Source organism: Anopheles coluzzii, chromosome X (genome assembly GCF_943734685.1).
Source record: "Anopheles coluzzii chromosome X, AcolN3, whole genome shotgun sequence".
Taxonomy (NCBI): domain Eukaryota; kingdom Metazoa; phylum Arthropoda; class Insecta; order Diptera; family Culicidae; genus Anopheles; species Anopheles coluzzii.
In genome coordinates this window covers 2,565,581-2,586,777 of record NC_064669.1, presented here as the reverse complement: position 1 = coordinate 2,586,777, position 21,197 = coordinate 2,565,581, and the positions used below count along the sequence as shown (strand labels likewise).

The following is a 21,197-nucleotide window of genomic DNA, read 5'->3' as shown; positions in this document are numbered from 1 at the left end:
ATCGGGAGCTATTCGGCATGGCCGGTGACATATTGTGATCGCTTCAACACATGGCCTGCGCCAAACACTTCCAGAGACGCGCTGCTGTTGAGATATGCTCATTATGTGTGTGTGTGTGTTCGGGAGTCGTCGTTTCAATGCATTGGAACATAATTCTTACGTCGCAATGCTTCCTCACTTTCGTGCCCTGCACTCCCCCAAATGCAGTGAGGAGGGAGGATCTTTGGCTCAACGGAGTCACCATCATCGTACAACAGCATCAGCTTCAGGTGTGAGAGGCGCGCAGAGGGAATCCGGGAATGTGTTGAAGCGGGCCGTTAAGATGCTCCCCGGTGCCTATGGAAGCCAACATTCCAGAATTGCATAATTATACAGCGATGAATGTTTATGGATATGTTTATGGATTGATTTAACGACATCTTTTAACGACTCACGGTTTGGCGCGGGTCTGAGGGAGCCGTGAATTTGTTCAGTCAATCGTTGCTTACTACCGCGTCCACCAAGATGGCGAGCGCGTCGGATGTAGACGCGAAGCATCGGTCCCATGGGAAAAGGTGTCTGAAAGAGAGAAAGAGATAGATAGAGAGAGAGAGAAGATGGCGAAAGCAGCATCGTTTTGATGGAACAAATTCGCATTGTCGGAGCTCGCATCGGAGTTGCTATGAATTCGGAATATGTACTTCTTTCCTCCGCGCCTACCGACGCTCGCCGCATCATTCAACTTCGCCGCCCCGAAACGCTGGGCGCGTCCGATTTCGGGACGAAATAGTAGCAGAATTTATTACGTATTCAATTGAGCTAATGGGAAGCGATAGCTTCATTATAGAAATGAGCGTAATAATTTAGCGGCTAAACTGCCGCCGCGCTGCCGCTGTTGGTCGCACCAAAAGCAAAAAAAAAAAAAAAAAACAAAAAAAGTAGAAGAAACCTACACCACCGGGTGGGAACGGGGAGCGTGGAACAGAGCTGCGGGGTGCATGGGTGGAGGCGTAAAAACGTTCAATCGCTACACGCTGCCAGCGCAACGAATTCAGTGTAGGGCATCAGGCTGGCAGCAGTAGTAGGAGAAGAGAGAGAGTGCGAGAAAAAAAAGAAACACACAGAGATACGTCTCATTCGAGCCGAACACTAGACATTTCCAACTTCGGCGCTTCAGTTTTTGGTTTCATTATTAGTCTCCGCTTACTGGCCGCCGAGCTGTGAAGTAACAATCAGTGCGACGCGGCAGATGGAACGAAGGCCGATTCGGAGCCGTGGTGGCACTGGGAAGAGAGCAACGCCAGCGCAACGCAATCGTGGAATAATACATTTTCCGGTCGCTTCGTATATCTTGTCGGCTTTGTTTTTTTTTTCTTTAATTTTATTTTTATTTCCTCGCTTAGAGCTGTCAAACTGCCGACGCCATTTTTCTTTCCCAGCGAGACAGCCCGTCACAGGGCTTAAGTTACTGGCTGGCGAAGCGCTTCTATCATCTTGGGGCGGGTGTGACAGATTTGAAGAGCGCCCAGGGTGTAGGGTGGGCTGCTAGATTCCGTTTAGATGTTGCCCCATGCAACACCAGCAAACATCAGCTGTGTGTGGAGGAGTCAGATATCGAAGAGCAGCGCAATTGAAAGGGCAGCGAGGGTGCTGGTTGAGACACTGCGCACAGACAAATTGGTACAGTATGTTTTCCTGTTTGTTTTCCTTTGTTTTTGGAAAAGAGCACAATTGAACTTGGAAATAACGAATAACGTACAACTTCCCACGAGGAGATTTTTTGGAGACTTCACACCTACAGTCCGCACGGAAGATATCATGCAAAGAGGCATTGCTCGGGACGACTCCACACATATGTTAGAGTCGTCTGCGCCTTTTCGGGCAACATCTTCATCCTCTCCCGACCACACAGATATGTCCACAATGTCAAATAGGGTGCTCACGTCTAAGCTTGCAACAATATCTTACCCCCTGTGCATCTCGGAAGGTTAAAAGGTGCCTCTTTGACAGCTCCACGAAGTGAAAGTACGTCTAGGGCTAGGCGTCTGAACCTTGTACCCCAAAGGGCAAGTCTTCGCCGGGGGATGCAAAGGAGCACACACTCACACGAACTGGAACCCCTCATCCCCAGCGCCGATCCGATCCGAGGTGATAATTGGTCTCGCGGCTTCCGGCCACGCTTCCGATCGATCGATTGCCCGCGTGCGGGTCTCGGTTCTGCTTTTCGGCAGCTAATACGCTGCAACGTGTCACGATTCTGACCGTGAACTCCCGGGTGGCCTTTTCTTAAGCGCACAAGCGGCAGAGAAAGTTTGCTGATGCTAGATAGCGTCTTCGTGAGCGTTCTACTTACTGCCCTGGAGGGGCCGTAGCGAGCGTCACTCATGCAAATATTGCGCTGCAAAAGGAGCGTACCGAGATGGTTGAAATATGTTTACACATTAGTTGAAGTAAAGCGGTTCCGCTCGGGAATTCCAGTTGCGCTTCTAGTGCACAGCATCTAACCTACACACTCTTACAAAAACGTCACTTTTGTCATATGAATTTCCAGGTCTCAACATATCCCAAGCTGTTCCAAGGTTATTCCAGAGGGAAATGGTGTCTTGCGTCTTGAAGCCTGTTTAAATTTATTGCTCCACAAGCGTTTCAAACGAAATATCTAGCTTGTGTGTATGTGTTCACAAGCCCCACCTTGCGTATCAATTAGTCCGTTATATGAGTGGAATTCGGCATTGCCTACCACCCCCGGCTCAAGGCAAATTCCTTACCGGTTCAGGTTCGGAGCGAGTTGCACATTCTCCATTCGGCCTGGCTCGCCGGACCCGGTGCTGGGAAGCTGTGGGTACCGTCGCAGGTGGTCTGCCCTCTCGCATGGAATGTATCTGTATGGCAAGGTAGATGCTATCCTCCATGCAAAGGTGATGACTAACTGGTAGCAGTGGTGGTTAAGAACCGATCAGGGCGGCCTTCGACTCGGCAGGTGCGATAAGCTCGCTCACTTTATCGAGATTTTGACTCACACCGCAGCATAGTTTGCCAGCGGTGGGAGGGATGAGGAAGAATCGTAAGGGAGTAGTTGGGATGCCATCGCACCGTGCCCTGCGCTCCAGTAATAATGCCTGACCGCCATAAATAACCGGAAGCTTCAATGCTGCGCGCCACAAAAGGATCGGCTGGATAATGGGATACAGTAACGATGGCTTCCCCTCTGCGTACAACGTTCTCCTGGCACAACGAAACAGGATGAAAGGTTTGAAACGTGCACAATGGGCAACATAATTAAATTACACCTTCCACTGTTTCGCGACGCCTTACGCTCGCACCCAGGACGCATAGCAGGACATGAACTCGGCGATGTTGCTGCACAACCCTATTATTGATGGCGTAACACTGTGCAATGCTACTTCTTCTACATTCTACATCCCTATCACTCTTTCTCTCTCTTTCTCTCTTTCTCTCTATCTCTCTCTTTCACACACACACATACACACACATAAACTCAGACACTTACCTTCGATGGTTCGGTGTGGCGTAAATCGAACAAAGTTTACACCGATTTCATGGGTGTTGTGTTTACAGAAGTGAATAATTAATCTAATTAATTAGCAAAACCCCTGCACACGAACACTCCCCTCTCTACATGTATGTGATTGTATGCCTCACTCTGCTTCCGCACGTGTCTGTGTGTGTGTGTTTAAGCATTTGTAAACTGAAAAGGATTGCAGGATAAAGGCAAATCATGGCACGTGGAAGGTGAAAGGGGCAGCACCAAACAATCGGATAGGAGATATCATTGCCGCATTTTTGGAATAGCCGTCCCTTGTAGCCTGGTCCAGGAATCTGACCGTGCGTTGGAGATTTAGTGTGGCGAGGGTTTGCTGGCTGCTGGGCTGCAAGGATGCCCCTCGGTTTTGAGCGTTTGTCAAACGTGGAGGGTGTGCTTGCCGCAGGTCAAATTTATGATTGGAGCTACCGCATTTTTCCAAAGCCTCCAAGCGAATGTACCCTTTGGAGAGTGAGACAAAGAGAGAGAAAGTGAGAGAGAGAGAAAGATAGAGGGGTTAGGGGTAAGAAAGTTTCATGGGGAGAGGCATACCATTTGGACATCTGCTCACGAGTTTTGCATACGAGCTCGCATTTGATAAACATCATCCCTTACTGTTTTGGCTGGTGCTCGATGTCGCCAGGCCGGTTTGATAGATGTGCCGAATCAAAATTCGCCTCCTTTCGCCTTCCAGCTTTTGCTCTCGTGTTCCTGTTGTGCTTCCTGCCCAAAAATAACCTCCCCTTTTGCGATTTCAGGGAATCCTTGGCAAGGGGGATTTCCGGCACGGCATCGCTCCCTAGCGCTACTTTCACTCGTATCCTGGTCACGGCACCAGCGCTGTTACGGAGTATTTCCGATCCGGAATCCATAATCTAATTTATATGCATATTAAGCCCCATGCCGCCCGATCCCGCAAGCCGTGTGTGTGTGTGTGTGCGTGGGTTGAATATTTCATCGGAGAATGTGATTACGAGCGGATCTTTAGCACTAATCATCTCCATCTTTGAAGAGCCGCCCGGAAGTCTTCCTGCCGGATTTACACCATTTCAGCTGCGTCAGCCTCGTTCACTCCAAAGTGACAATATTTCAGATTTCTATTTTTTTTTTGTTTTTTACTCTGGCTTGATAAACATTATGTTTTATTGTTGGCTTTCTGGCTCCCAAAACCAACAGATTTGTGCAAATTAGTTATTGTGGCCATTTTTCACTAGTAATAAGCGGTGTTAGCGGAGCGCAACTACACAATACCTTCCTTGCTAACGAACGTTTCTTACATGAAACGTTTTGCTACCATCGGTGCTACCCAAAGACACCCAACAAGAGAGTGAAAAGAAGAAGAAAATTGCAAGGAAAACGGTTTTGCTCATCGTTTCGTCAGCCAGCCAGTTTCTAGTCTGACTTCTTCTGATTTTCGGCAACCAGCACCACTAGCAAAGCCGGCTGATTGCGTATTCCGTTTGAGTCCGGTCCGGCACGGCTTGATTGACATGCCGCCCCACCCCATCCCGTCCCGTCAAAGAAAGCTAATTTCACCACATTTCGCCATTGTTTCTACCGTGCGCCACACACACACACACACAGTGGCAAGGATAAAAGTCGGATCCCCTTTCAACCGCTCGGTCGGTACGCAATCGTGCACGTACGGATGTACTTTCGATTATTCATCCGTTTGCTGATTTCTTCGCCGAATCCTGCCAGACTTTACGCTTTCGGAAGGAAGCACACGTGCACACACACACACACATACACACACACACACACACACACACACAAACAGAGAGCACCCACAGGGAAGTTTGGCCATTCGATGCTGGAAAGGAATCAGAAGAACGGCAAGAGCAAAACAACTCGCAGGAGCAAGAGCTCGAGTTTGCTGAAGCCGAAAGTGCGAGAAAGGTAGGAAGAGCGTTCCTGTTACCTTCTACACACACACACACACACACACACACACACACACACACACACACACACACACACACACACACACACACACACACACACACACAAGTGCGGGTTCGTCGTCCTGCTGGCTGGTGCTGGTCCTTGGAGCAAGAATTTTGGCACGTTTTACCATCGGAAAATAATGCCTTTACTGCCGAAAAGAAAAAATCCTCCCCGAAGAAAGAATCCCGACAACTTGGCCAACAAAGCGAAAGTAGTATTTGTACGGCAGTACGTTTGTGTGTGTGTGTGGGTAGCTGTGCGTTAAGGATGATAAAAAGGGAAGCAAACAAGGGCGAAACTTTTTCGGGCATGGAGCGGAGCTCGCTCATTTCCATCCGATGCGCTCCAATACGCATCGCACAAGAGACCGGGGCCGTGGTGCGGAACTTCTTATCAGACGCTGTGTTTCGTGGCTGCCTGCTGTCCTTCTTTGGGTATAATTTCTCCTTTCCGCCTTTGTTCTGGCCAACGGGGTTTCCTTTTTTTTCATGCGCTAGCGTAGGCTGCGCGTAAATGATTACGGGCGCGTAGTAGCGTTGCGGCGTGCATGATAAGTTGGTTAGGGCACGGCCGCACACAACGCGAAAGAAAGAAAGTTGCACACGCGGGCAGTACGTGCGCCGGGAGCAGGAAGCGCCTGCAGGCTTGTGGGATTAGCTTTGGGGACGAATGGAAGAACCGGAGTTTGCCGCTAACGACTTCATTATATTCCAAATCGAAACATTAGCAGCGAATAAATGACTTCGGGACGGGACATCAGTAGCGACCTTTAAGGAACTGTCTGCTTAGAATCATGCTGAAGCTGTATGCTCCCGAAGACGCGCTGCCTCCAAAGAGGCTCGAAAGGTCGTGGTTGGCATGCATGTTAAGAATAATTTGCCAACACCTTTGCTAACACAACCATTCCCGCGGAGTGGTAGCGTGTTGGAGAGCCGTTCACTTGATCGTTACTATCTACGCTGTACGGCGTGCAGTTTGCTGCCCAAAAATTACCAGCAAACGATGCCGTTTCCTTTATTCGCTTCCTGTCGCTTTGATGTAAACCATCTCGCTCCGCGCGCCACTAGCCGGACACTTTTCCAAGCCCTGCGAAAGGCACGAATTCCCGCCACCAGAGCTCACCTGTCCAGACGCCAACTGCCCAAACCCCGGGACACGAAATGAAACTGTTTTTCAGCAGCACATCAACATGAATAAAATATAAGCCGCTTTTCTTCTCGCTTCGGGGTTCGTTTGCTTTTCTTTTTTTGTTTCTGTTTTTCCCACCCTTACTCCGGGCATTCTTTCCCCTTGTGCTGTTGCCCCAAGGCATCTGTTTCGGTGTTGGGTGTGTGTGTGTGCGGTTTTGGGGGCGTTTTTATTTATTTATGGCACCGGAACTTCTCGCACAAACTCCCTCCCCGGGAAGTGGGGCCGGAGCGGGTCTGTTGTGCAACAGCTCGTACCCGGCTGGCAAGCAGGCTCGCCAGGGAGCAAGGTGCAAATCAAAGCGTGGACAGCGTGGCGTTGAAAGCAGTACGGCAACGTCTTGCCCAGGTTTCCTTGGCCGGAACGCTTTGGCGGCCCAGCTTTTGCTTTTGCCCCACTTTGCTGCTGCACGGTCAGCGAGCAAACGGGCGAACTTGCTGAGGCAAAGGATGTACTTTTTTTTTATCCCATTTTCGGGTGTGATGTAGCGGTCCCTAGCAATGAAGGGATGATGGCAAATGTTCCGCACGAAACAAAACGATGCAAACATTCAATTCGGAGATTCATAACCTTCGCTTTCGTGCTTTGCATGCTTCGCCAGCACTTCATTAGGTATGCAACGGGAGATGAGATTCCCTTCAGTGAACAGTGTATGAGCGAAGATCATTTTAATTCTCTTTTATTGTGGTCCATTCCATGGTTATGAAGATGCTGCTCGTCGCATTATTGTCATCGCATATGAAACTATTTATTTTCTACTTTTTGAGACATTGCGGATCAAAACGCTAGCAGAGTAAATGTATCAATAGTGGTGCAATTGGTAGCGGTACGGTTGTGTTAAAATGGGTAAATCTCAACACAGTATGACTGCCAGACCCCAGGTAGGACCCGAACCGCCAAAGGGAGTACTTAATTTGAAGTAGATTTTTCACTCTACATATGCGAATGTAGGTCTTTGTTTGGTATATTTCTTGATGTTATGACTATAACCACTATACGAACATAGCACTATTTAACTTTTAAACGCTTTGTAAAAGACCAGCGAATGTTTCACACATAACATATTGTATGGAACGCGTACTTCGTGCAAAACCACTACTGGGGCCCTTCACGATTCTAGTCAGTTTTTTTGTATGGAGTTTGACAGTTGGAGGCTGAAATCATGTAAACACTCCATACAAAACCACACACACACAAAACTAGCCTGCAATTTGTCAGCCTAGATTACCCAATTGACATTTTCGAGCACGAATAGTCGAGAATTCGAACAAATTCCCTTAAACTGGTGCCTTAAACTTCCCTTAAACTGCACCAGTTTGAGGGAATTCAGAAAAAGTCCTTTAAAATCAACTGTGGAGCGGCTTTTTCGTCACTTTATTCTAGATTCGCTCGGAAATGATGTTTCCTATCGTTATAGTTGGTCATGTACCCATTTTATACTCAAATAATACCAATTTTTTTTAAATAACGTCACACAAAATTAGCTTTTGTTTTTCATCAAACACCATAGCTATGAATGAATAATGAGCTCGACGGCAACGTCCATCGATAGAGAAACGTCTAATTTACGAACACACCAAATTTTGGCACTTGCAACACACTTTATCACACACAAATTCACAATTTCAAGCGTATCAACTACTAATCGAGCAGGTATGGGAAAACAATTTCGAGCAAATGTCACTTGAGTATTCTAGCCCAAGGTGGATTTAAAAATATCAGGTGGTGGAATCTAGAGCATTTTGACAATTCGTCATTTGACGTAAGGTCCCCAGGATTCAAACTTTGTTTACATTTATTTAATTTGTTCATATAATTTATCTGCCCCATTTTTTCGATTAAATATTATTTAAAAGTTTATTTTGGACTTTTCGAGTTCTTATTTAACATTAAAACATGTATTAAAGTGTGTTATTTAGTGTTATTCCGTGAATTTATTCTATAATTCATTGTGTTTTCGACATTTTTGAAGATAAAAACAAAGAAATCATTTTTTTTTCAGTTTTCATATTAATTCCTCATTAACTACGAGTCGCATGGACAATTTATGTGAGATTAGAACTCTTACTCACATGATTTTAAATTTCATGCATAAACAAATCATCAAATCTTTTGTTAATATATCTCATTTTTTCGATAAAATCAATAGACACACAAAAATGCACATAATAACTAAGAAATCTGTTCTATTTGCTAAGCTTTGTGCGCGGAAACCAATGGTTAACGGTTTTAAAATGACGTAAAGTCCCTCAACTATGGCGACCCCCCAAAGGCCCTAATCCACCACCTGATATTTTTAATCCACCTTGTTCTAGCCTCAACGCTAGAATTAGATTCGAGTAGCTGCTCGAAAAATGGAAAAACAAGGTGGTGTTTACATTTATCCCAAGGTGCATTAAAGAGATCTGGTGATGGAATCCAGAATCAAAGTGTATGTGGTAAAGGTATATCACTTTTTGACAGAATGGGTGAAAACTTTTGTTCAAACAAGCTTTCTGGAGGCTTGACGAATACACAAAACACTCTTAAAATCTTCATTCAGAAGCAGAAGCGATAAAAATCAGCCTTTTAAATTCATACACCGTGGGATAAGCCCACCTGTATATTATACACACTTAGATAGCTGCTCGAAAACTGCTATACAATACAAACAGCTGACAGGCTGAAATTTCACAGCCTACCAACTTAAAACGGAAAGGACCCCACTAGTGGTACGTTTACATTAACTTATATTGTCCATTTTCTTGCATCTCAACGAATGCAACTCGTTGAAAAGCATGAAATGCATCCGAACCGTGTGCTACGTTTTCATATTAACTTTAAATGCCCAAGTGAAGATAAAAATATAGGTTACAAAAGCATTTCAACCACACAGTAACCACACAAGCTCCTAGAAAAGGTGAAACACTTCTTTCTTCAAAAAAAAAAAAAGAAGCCCTTTTGCATTCGCTGCAGCAGTCTGGCCAAAAAAAAAAGAAAAAAAAAGAAAGTGAAGTAATTTATTATGCTTTATGGTTCAAACATATAAATGAATAAATTTATAATCCAGCCTGTTCCAGCGTTTCGGCGGTGTATGCTACACATTTTAAAACCCACACACACACACGCTTTCGCGGAACAATGGACACAAAAGAGCGCGGGGACAAAACCTTACTACTAGCCCGCTATATACCAATTGATCCCGTTTCATACATTCCTGTGCACGATTTGCATACAGCGAGCAAAAAAGAAAGAAAGAAATGCATTGAAATGGCAACACACCACACACACGTACACACAGCCAAGGCAGGGAAAATCTTCATCGTTTTTCACGCGCTCGGGCGCAGTGACCTTCCTCCCCCTTCTGTCGCCCTTAGCACGGTAGCGGTAGCATGGATCATTCGCTCGTACACCGCGCGCCACATGCTGATAAGCGTGGTAACTTTTCTTCGGCCAGGATTTACGGGCCAGCAAACGGGTGGAAAAGCTAAAAACCGTTTACACCGGTTTGGCTTTTTTTTCTCTCGTTTTTGCTCGGGGTTTTTGTTCATCAGCATTCGTTTCTGTATCGTACCGGCATGCGTTTATGCGTTTTTGGGGATCCATTTTTTTTTGCTGCTCCTGCTGCTGTTGCGTTCCTTTTGTCCGCAGTCGTTGCGGAAGGAGCGTGGGTTTGGTACCTCGCTCGCCCCGCGATCCACCGCAATGGTTGTAAATTTGTGCTGCAATGGGTCGGGTGCAAGCTCCCGCCCCAAAACAGAGAGCGGAGAACGGTTCGTTACACCAGTGTGGTCGTGCTTTTGCACTTGCTCTTTTAGCCGTTTTGTTGCGTTTTTATTTTTTATTTTTTGTCACGGATCATACCCGTTCGTTACAGTTTGTTTTTTTTTTGCCATTGCCATCGCCAAGCACGTGTTACGTGGTCGTTTAGTGAGGAGCCGAAAGGAGGATGCGAGAAAAGAAAAAGCAACCTCCAACCTGCCTCAGCTCGCAGAAAGATGGACGATGCTTTTGTCAGTGCTTTTGTCCTTTTTGTCCGTTTTGTGTTTTGTTGCTGCTGTTTGCCCTCCAAACGCATTTGTGGTTTCCATACCCTTCCAGAAGAGTTTGTGTGTGTGTGTGTGTGTGTACCAATGCACATGAGGAGAGGAAAAAGTTTCGAAAATTCATACACCACTTTTCCGGCACGGCACCAGCGCCGCAGCTCTCAGCAGGATGGAGTGTTTCGGTTTTCGCTTTTCTCCATTTCACTAAACGTTTTAACGCTGCAGCATTTAGCCATCCGCAACCGGCAAACAGCGGGTACGGCTGTGGTAGATTGCCTGCAAAGTTTCGCCCGCTCCCGTTGTTGACCGGTTGCACTGCCGAGGTAGCGGTTTTGAGTGTGGGGCGTGTGTAACGATGAGTTTGTTTTTGTTGCTTGTCACATTCACCTAATCCTTTAGTGCAACAGTTGAACATGTGGAAAGTTTGCTATGCATCCATGACGATCTTATCCATGATAATCACTGGAAGGTTTTAATATAAAAGTACCTCACTTCATGCGTCACAGCTACTGGCCAGTTTTATATGTTTTATATTACATTTTCCGTACTAGCTATTAAATGTTAAATAAATTATAGATAATACATAATAAATATTAGCCAATATATAGCTAATACATAATAAAAAAGACTGCGGGTCACAGGTGAAAGTCAACTACTAAGAAATAAACAAAACAAATTGTTCTAGAGTGATATTACCTGTTTCTGCCACACTTATGAGTGTGTTTCACTTAATCGATCGTCTTTGCATCAATCTTCCCAGCATCGCTGAATGTTAATAGTATGAAATTAAACTACAATCACGAACCGTGCTGCCGTAAACGAGTTTGCAAACACAACGTGCAAATGGATGCGCCTTGCCGTCCGTACCTTACACCGTGCTGGGCGCCTCCATCCGCTCGCGCGTGGCGCTTCGCGAGTGATTTTGTGCATCTTTAGCACCGCATTAACCATCTTCACTACCACTACCATCCTCTGTTCTGTTTGTGCAAGATATTTGGCTTTTCCGGTTTTGTTGGTTCGAAGCTCGAACTGGTGATCGATAATCATTCATGTGTGTGATGCACGGGGAAAGGAAAAACAATAAAAAAAGGCTACTAAAAAATGGGACTTGTCTGTGTATTCTTACCCCGACCCATGCAGCTCGATGGAAGGATGCTTTCAGTAGTGGCAGGTTTTGGGGTTTTGCGGGAAATTTGTTTTCCACCCACCTGCACGGATGAGTAGTTGTATGTGTGTGTGTGTGTGTGTGTGTGTGTGTGTGTGTGTGTGTGTGTGTGTGTGTGTGTGTGTGTGTGTGAGGCATACCGTTCGCCCACCTGGTGCGCACCTCGAACGGATTGCCATTGCTCCGTGGAATGGAAATGAACCGACGAGCGAAACGAGCAAATGGCACACAAAGCGACGAACCGGGCGTGCGGGTGGAAAACCCCGGCTCAGGTGCGGTAAGGTGAGCAGAAAGTTTCGAAATTCTTCTCCGGGAGTTTGCAGCTCGTCTTACCTTGGCGCGCTCCCTTCCCCGCCCTTTATGCTTTCTCCCGGTCAGTCAACTTTGCCACCGGCTAAACGAGTTTTCTCGACTGATTTTTCACCAGCTCCTCTGCCAGGCATTCCCGTACGCCCAGAGGCGCGTCACACCACCACCTTCTCTACTACATTGCACACACACACACACACACACACATATATACGAACTTCAGAACTTAAACTGTTTCAGCACCGGTTTTCTGTTCGGCGTTCCCTTTTGGAAACGCAAGATGTTGCCAGCGCCATCATCATCGCCCATCATCAGCGCGCTCCCTTTCTCCGGAGAATTGCCCTCGTTAGCCACGAACCCTGAAAGGCCAAGGACCTTTGGAGGGGGGGGGGGGGGCGCGGTACGAAGGGGCTGGTAGCTGGGGTTTGCCGAAGCTTGCCACCTGCCGCCTCGAGACGGAGCTTATCGATTGCGAGTGTTGCAAACGTTGTTGTATTTCGGCGCAGCTTCCACAGCCGCCGCCGCCGCCGCTCAACGATGCGATGGAGATCGATTCAAATAAAGTGCCGTCTCTCCGCTCGCCACTCGAATGCCGCCCGTTTGCGCCCGGCAGGGACGTTTTTAATGTCTACGGGGGGGATAAACGTGATTTTAAATCTCAACCGAAATCAGGCTGGAAAGAGAGTGTTGAAATGATTTGAAAATAAAAACAGAAAATACCAATCATTTTTGTCCTTTTTTTTGCGTTTACTTGACTTCAGCGATACTTATCCACTATTCATTGCACAAAAGCGTTATGAAGTGAAAGTTTTCACTAGCAAATTAAGATTGATCATCGAACGGAGTCTTCCTCCTTACCCCTTAAAGCGTACGGCATGTGTCCGTTACCATAGCACGGTCTGAAGTTTACAGCTTCCAACGAATAGCAACGTACGAAACGAACTGCGCTTGGAGCATCGTAGGGAAAGTTTGTCGCTACTGCAATTAATGACCAAATTGATAGAGGGAGGATATGACTTTAACCCCCTCCCAAAGCGTTTTTAAGTCACCAATTGATAACAAACAAACGAGAAATTTGAACCGAACAAAAAGTGATTTGAAATGCAAGCCTTACTTAGTGAAAGTGCTTTCATAGTTTAATACAATTTCTTGTCACAGATGATGTCAAGCCCATAAGAGGCTTCAGCAATGCTTGGCTGACTGCCGATGCGAAAGGAATCTCAAAGTGCTGATGGAATATTTAAAACTCGCTGTCAAATAGCGAAACACTCCCAGTGCTCTGTCCATCCAACGAAACTTCACAGAAGGCGAAGAAGAAAATTCAAAAAACAAAAATCTCAATGCAAAATAACTTCCCCACGGAACAACCTAAGCATACAATGTTCAATCAGCACTGGTGGTTCAATTTTTGTGCCGCACCCAGCACAGCCCAACCGTGCCTTTCTCTGCACCAAGCGTGTTTCCCGCGCTTCGTCGCGCCAAACGTGCCAACGATGTGGGGAAGATCGATTTCAGCACACAGAAATCATGTTGCCTGAAGTGTAAATTAGTTTTCTCCAGCTCCACCCGCCGGCGGGGACCCGGGGGACAAACCGCAAGATAAACATCATCAGCGGCGCCAGCACCCGGGACGCACGTTTGCTATTTTTCGGCAAATTGAAATCGCCCCCTGCAGCCCACCACGGCCACGGCGGCAAGAGTGATTTTATTTGCATTAACCGGTGGGCAGGCGACGAACGCCGTGCAGCGCTGTGCGTCCTGTGCAAACCCACCGTTGCCGAAAGCCGATCACTTCCGGCCAGTGGAAGGGACGAGGGGGTGGGAAGGGGGGGGGGGGGTAGAATTTGGCTGTGTTGTGATAAGTTTTCTTTGCCTTCCCGGCGTGAGAGGGGCGGAGCGGAACTTGCTGTGGCAGAACAGTTGGCAGTTTGTTGAATGTTTAAAGCTCCTTTTTGCTTTGCTTTTGATGGAAAATTGAACAATACTGCGGGTTCGACAGCTCCAGAACCCTGCTTCCGGTGTGTCATGCTGATCGTTCGTTCTTTCTGTTGCTGTGGTTGCTTTTTCAAATCTTCTTCATTGGCACATTAATAGGTATTAACATTTCGCGCCTCACGCGAAACGCAGCTACCACGCTTCATTACACGTTTCGTGTTTGTATTTTACACCTTTGTACCGTCCTTCTCACTGACTCTTTCTCTCTATTTCTCTCTCTCTGTTTGCTTGCAGCATTCTGTGCCCGATATGGCGTGCAGCCAAACGCGAGCCTGCTCAACGGTAAGTCCCCCCTGCCTTAGCGAGCCCGGGCTCCGCCCGCCAGATTCAAACTAGTGCGACTAGTGAGAAATAAAACGACCAAGAAAACGACAGCAACGAACAAACAGAGACTAAAAAGAAAACAACGCTCACCTCTCAGCAAACGCAATCAACGATTGCTAACGCGTTGATGAGGAACCAAACGGACACACAGCCATAAACCCGGCCAAACATTGGCGGCCATCGGCGAAGGTGTGATGGTGCGAACGAGCTGCGCAAACATTCGCGCCCCGATCGCCGCATCGGTTAAAAGCATTCCAGCATTCCGCAGTGAGAATTCTATCGTACAGCAGGGGGACATGAGGGGCATGCGGTGGAGTTGTGCGTGTGTGTGCGTGTTATTGGGTTGGTTTCTTTGCATATTTAAATCGAACAAAATACAAGCAGCTTTCGTTGAAATGAATTTTGTGCATTGTGATGGTTTTATGGACGAGGAACTAGAAATGGAAGTTGAAAAATTGTCTTTGCTGTACATTTTTCGATGCACACTAGTAATGGGAAGTAGTGATGTGCTCTCTGGAGCGCACCCACGACTCCGATCCGACTCTAACTATTGTTAGTCCGATTCCGACTCCGGCAAAATGGAACCACTAAATCCGCCCGGAGTCGGAGTCGTCCGGAGTCGTCGGAGTCGTTCGGAGTCGGAGTCCTTCGGAGTCGGAGTCGTCCGGAGTCGTTCGGAGTCGGAGTCGTCCGGAGTCGTTCGGAGTCGTCCGGAGTCGTCGGAGTCATTCGAAGTCGTTCGGAGTCGTTCGGAGTCGTTCGGAGTCGTCGGGAGTCGTTATGAGTCGTCCGGAGTCGTCGGAGTCATTCGAAGTCGTTCGGAGTCGTTCGGAGTCGTTCGGAGTCGTCGGGAGTCGTTATGAGTCGTTCCGATTCGTTCGGAGTCGGAATCCGTTGGAATCGTTCGGAGTCGTCCGGAGTCATTCGGAGTCGACCGGAATCTGAATTGGTCGGAGTCAACAGGAACCTTTGTGCTTGTGATCAGACATTTCCTTTCATTGTTGTGTTTTTTGTCGTTCAATTTGCGCGTGCACTTCTTATACACGCCTTAATTTCGAAGGCCGACCTCGGCCGCCTCCAGACGACTCCGAACGACTTCGAACGACTCCGAACGACTCCAGACAACTCCGCACGACTTGGAACGACTCCGGACGACTTCGAACGACTTCGAATGACTCCAACTCCGAACGACTACGGACGACTCCGACGACTTTGGACGACTCCGACTCCTAACGACTCCGAACGACTCCGGACGACTCCGAACGACTCCGAACGACTTCGAATAACTCCGACGACTCCGGACGACTTCGAACGACTTCGAATGACTCCAACTCCAAACGACTCCGGACAACTCCAACGACTTCGACTTGTTGTTCAAACGACTTCGAATGACTCCAAACGACTCAGACTCCGAACGACTCTGGACGACTCCGAACGACTCCGGACGACTCCGACGACTCCAGACGAATCCGACTCCTAACGACTCCGAACGACTCCGACTACTAACGACTTCGAACGACTCCGGACGACTCCGGACGACTCCGAACGACTCCAGACAACTCCGGATGACTCCGGACGACTCCGAACGAATCCGGATGATGCAAAGCGGACCTACCTTCCGGAGTCGATTCCGAATTAATCGGAGTCGGATCGGAGTCGGCTCCGGATTTTTGTCAACTTTACCCACCACTAATGGGAAGCTTTGAAGAACTTCCGAGGAGATCTTCCAAGTTCATTGATAGATATTTCTATGTCTTATAAGTAACCAAAACATTAGCTTACTATATATTTAGTAAAAACATGTAGCTCTACACCTTGCAGTAATTTAAAGATTATTGTCTCAACATTCTATCACTACCGTGCACACAAATCGCTGCCATAGACACGCACACACACACACACGCTTTGATTGCACAGTCTGATTTGCAAGCAGATATAAATGGCAACACTTAAGCTGTAAATTAACACCAGCGCCAGCTACTGTTTGATTGGCAGTCGCATAACGCATAACGCAAACTGCTCGCCCCGTCTCGACAATAAAACGAAATGCGAAATCTCTTCACCCAGCGTCCGAACCATCGTGACCTCTCGGGCAAACCCCAGCCCAGCCCTCCAGCGACCCGCCGTTGGCCGTTGGCGAGGTGGCAGAAGGCAAAGATATCAATTACTAGCGCAAACAGTATTTACGGGGCTTTCATTATTTAATTTGTGTCCTCGGCGACGCAGCGGCCCAGAGCGGTCACAGCGGGCGGCAGCGACACCTCCAGTGACCGGTCCCGAGGCGTCCCTCCAGGTAGCTGGGAGAGCCTGAGAGCGAACCGTTCCGCAAGCACAGTGTAATATCTTAATGGAAACGGATCCGTGGAACACTTGGAAGGAAAGACGGCAACACGAAACGGCAGCGCATTTGTTTGCTTTTCTAAAAACACACACACACACACACACAAACAACATGCACCGGAAAGGGTGAAAAGGGGGTTTTAAGAAGGACTGTGTGTGCTTTCTCAACAGCGCGCACTTTAGCTGGATGACAATCAACCCGAATGCGATCGTTTGTTTGCTGCATGTTTCTTCCTGGTTTTGCTTTCACCTTGCGCTCAAATTGGTCTTCGCCAGAACTATACTTTACACCGATTATAATAACAATTTTGGCCATTCTTTCACGTCTTGCATGCTACAAATACACCAAGCCTTCCATTTACACAATTGTACGTGCCTAGACGCACCTTTTCCCAACTCTTTCCTTCCCTCTCAACACCATTTCTCTTCTTGTTCTCTTTTTTGTGTGTTTTTTTTGCTGCTCTGATCTCCTCCCGTTGATTGTTTTTCTCAGCTTTGTCGCTAATATTTGTCCGACCAACTTGTTTTCTATTTACCCACAGTGTTTTTCTTCTCTCTCTCTCTCTCCCTGTGTGTGTTAAGTTCTCCACCAGCACATGAGCATGTGTGTAGCATACCTTTACCATCGAGACGCGGTAAAGAGCACACGATTTGTCCCCGATACCTTTGCGTTTTGGTTTCCATTCTGGCGTTTCGAATGCATACATATGCTCAAACTTTTAGAAAAAGAAGAGATGTATAGGTGGGATCGAAACACAACAACAAAAACGTACCAAGAGCAAACAGAAATTGTAAGTGCGGACGATTGCTCAGCCAATGGTAGCGTGGACCGGGGGCTTGAAGTTGTTTCCAGCGGACTGTTTCGGTAATTATTGAAACTGATCGTTATGCACGCACGGGCACGGTTGTGTTGATGTTGACTTGTTTGGCAGGTACAATGGCAGACGTCTTGACATTTCCAGACAGCTTTCGTTTTTTTTAGTCTGCACGATTGTTATTCCATCGTTGCAAGAAACTCGCCATGTGGAGCTAGATCTAATGCTTACTTCAATTATTCCATCGTGCAGTATCAGTCATTTGTTAAGATATTTTTGTAGAAATGTTTTCTCAACTCTTTCAATGTACTGCACACTTTAAGATACGTTTCATTCCAAACGTTCAACATCAAGTAGCTGCTTACTGAACGATGCAGCTTATTTGTCGCCATCATTCTGCCAATGTTTTGACACATTAAATGACAAGTCAGTGTGCATGACCGTTTGCTCGTACAGCTATCGCGTCGTCTTTAATCGTGTTTGGGCTTGCAAATCCATGCTTTCCTGCTGCCCGCAGGAGTGCGTGTACCGCAAGTAAAATTACAGTTCGCACCACTTGATGCTGAAGCTTTCGGACGCGGTGAACAAGTGGCCCCAGAAGCCGACCGTGGCTCGTGAGTTTCGGAATCATGTTTCGTCTTTCTGTGCGCCTTTTTTTTCCCCCATTGCCTGTTGCAGCAATCACTCTAAGGCTCTCTGCAGAAACCACTTGACTTCTTGAGTGCGCTCGCCACTCGGTACGGTATCGAACGGTGGGCGTTTTTTTTCTCTTGGTTCTCTTCCTCCGAGCGGTTTTTTTTTTTTTTTTTGGCGAAACTGCTCGTGTTCAACGGGAGTTCAACGTCTTTGGAAAGGATATTTTCCAGCATCGCCAGCGTTGAACCGCGCCAGTAATGGCGTGGCAGAGTGTGGAGAGCGTAAGTGCAATCGTTGTCGCCGTCTAGTGGCAGTGGTGTAGTTAGTGTTTTTGGTTTTTGTTGCGCTCTTACACTGGTAGCGCTCTTTCTGCCCGCTTTTTTTTTTGTACAAGCACCAGCTACCAACAAACCACCATCAACGAAAACCGATACACAGCAGGGCTAAGAATCGAAACACTCACACACGATCTGTAAGCGAAGGAAAAACAAACAACTTCATCCATGAAATGAGCATTCACGTCTGCACACCGTTCAAGTACCAAGCAGCAAGGCGGCTAGGTACGGTACTCCTAGCCTGACCTCCAATCGCTCGCAGCGCTCTGCTCTGCGATAGCTGGCGGACGATGGACGACGAACCGGACCCGGAATCCGGGATCGTTACCGATGCAACAGCTAGGAGCGGCGACGGTGCCCTTGGTACGCCCGTGGTCCGTGTCTGTGTGCAGACCTTGGACGACCCCGGACGAGCCCTTGCTACAATACGGACCTCGGTGTACTTCTGCTGCTGCATCTGCACCGTTTGGTTTGTTTTACAGACCGACCGCCATACCGGTCGTTGGTGATGTTTTCCGAGGATGTCCTCCGATCGGTGCCTGTGAAGGGGCGCGCGAGCAAACAAAAACACGCAGCATAACAACAACGCCAGTGCCAGTGCAGCTGGCGGTCGGACTTTTCCATCCCGCACAGCCCAAACACGCAGGAGGACCACCCTTGTGCCGTACAGGGGGCTCTTGGAATGGAGCGTTCGGGATACCACGGCTGGCGGCGATGGCACAGTCGTCGCTGTTTATGGATTGTAATATATCTTATTTGTTTACATCCTAGAGCTTCTGGAGGGGCAGGATTGGTGGAGAGGTGGTACTCGCAACACCCGGAGCCACTCGGAAGGAGCCGTCCGATGTTCGTCTGACTCCAGTGTGACAGTCGTGCACTGGTCGTCTGTCTGTTTCTAGTTTGTCTGGTGCTGTATATGTGTGACGGTGTGGCTCCTATTTCACTGCGGTCAGGTCATGCCGGGGATTGGGAACACCATTTGACCGACCTGGATATTGGATGACTTTGAATGACATCAACTCCGGAGCAGAATTAGAACCATACCGACCGCAAAGACTTGCTCAACAGCGCCAATCGAATTCATATCCAACCATTTCCACACACAAAAAACTGTCATACAAGTACATCTTTGCAGGTTACAGCACATGTCAGAACACCTGTCTGCTGGAGCATAAGAAAAGCGGCGACCAGTGTCAAACGGCATCGCTAAGAAGTTCAACTCCCCGGAGATGCACAACTTCTTCGTGGTAAAATGCTTTCACCGTAACTCGGTGCAGAGATTGGGCCCGGAAGTACCGGTCCGACAATGCGACAGTGCCTCGGAGCGGCACGGTCCTTGCAAATAAAGACCCTACCGGCGTGGCACACAAAAACTTCCAGGCAGGGACCTGGAATTCCAAGAACCCTAGCACGGATCGGAAGGAACCGCTCGGGAATGCAATGGCCTGGTCGGCCTGAGCGAAGCGAAAACCGTTTGCCACCATCCGGTCACAATAAATCACGTGCAATTGGGAAGTGAAAAACACATCCTGCCCGGCCGGTGAAGTCAACGATCATCGGGGAAAAAAGGTGTCCCCGAGGGCACCAAGGGAAAGCTACCTCTCCGCGACGCAAGCAAGGGTCGAGGGAGGGCGAAAAATAGGTGAGGAAATCAAACATTTGCCTTTGACGCTTCTGCTCTGGCTGGTGTACCCGTCTGTCGGTCCCGGCTCTCGGGGTCTTTGTCTATTCCTCCCCCGGCTTTAACCGCTACCCAGCAACGGAAGGACCAGCGCAAAAGGGAAGGTGGCGATAATTTACGATCTTTTATTGGTTTTTCCTAGCCGGAGTCGCCTGTCGGCTGTCCGGGTCCCGCAGCAGGCCGGATCTTTATTTTTATAAAACACACATTCACATGCACACCTACACACAGTGTTTCGACTCTATTGTCCGGATCTTGCCGGCTCTCTTGGCGGGCAGCACACGATTGCCATTTATGCTAAATGGTTGTTAAATGGCATAAAACCGTCACTTCCGTCTCCCGGCTCGTGCACATTTGTGAGCGGTGACCCCGTGCGGGGAAGTGGCCGAGCGACCTTTTTCGGCGATGCACCCAGCTGCTTGGTGTGACCTCAGAGAAGGGAGAGAGAGAGAGGAGACAAGATCTCATGCGGCTGTGTCTTTTCCAGCAGCGAGACCGGCAACGTCACCAAGAACCGGAAGAAAGCTGTAAATATTTACGAGTCCTATTTCCCGACACTGCCGGATGTGCCCGGGCCAGTTGTGTCAAGATATCTCTTTGGCCGCTCTGCTGATGATATTTTCCTGTATTGCTCTGTTGGCTTTCGGGTGTCCCATGTCCCCTGCGGATGTCGCTGTCCCTCCCGCAAGGGATATCGCTTAATGTACGCTCCGGAGATCCTTCAATAACATCGTTTGCTCGCCCGGGGATTGGAACGATCTAATGAACAATTTTGAGCTTAATGAGGTTGCTACCTTTTTTTTTTGGTTGGGTGGGATGTCATACACTCAAGGCTTTTGCTAGAACAGTTGACAGCAAGAGGCAGAGGCGAAGAAGCAACTCAAAGTACCTTTTGACGTCCTTTAGCGAGTGCC

The 21,197-nt window shown here is 47.9% G+C and overlaps 1 protein-coding gene across 1 annotated transcript in view; it reads left to right on the top strand.

Moving 5' to 3' along the window:
- Nucleotides 1-21,197, top strand: part of LOC120954682 (transmembrane protein fend-like) — a 64,048-nt gene that overhangs the window by 16,331 nt on the left and 26,520 nt on the right. Inside the window, exon 3 of the mRNA XM_040374829.2 lies at nt 14,387-14,434. Coding sequence (XP_040230763.2) covers nt 14,387-14,434 — 48 coding nt within the window. The remainder of the gene's footprint in view (nt 1-14,386; nt 14,435-21,197) is intronic.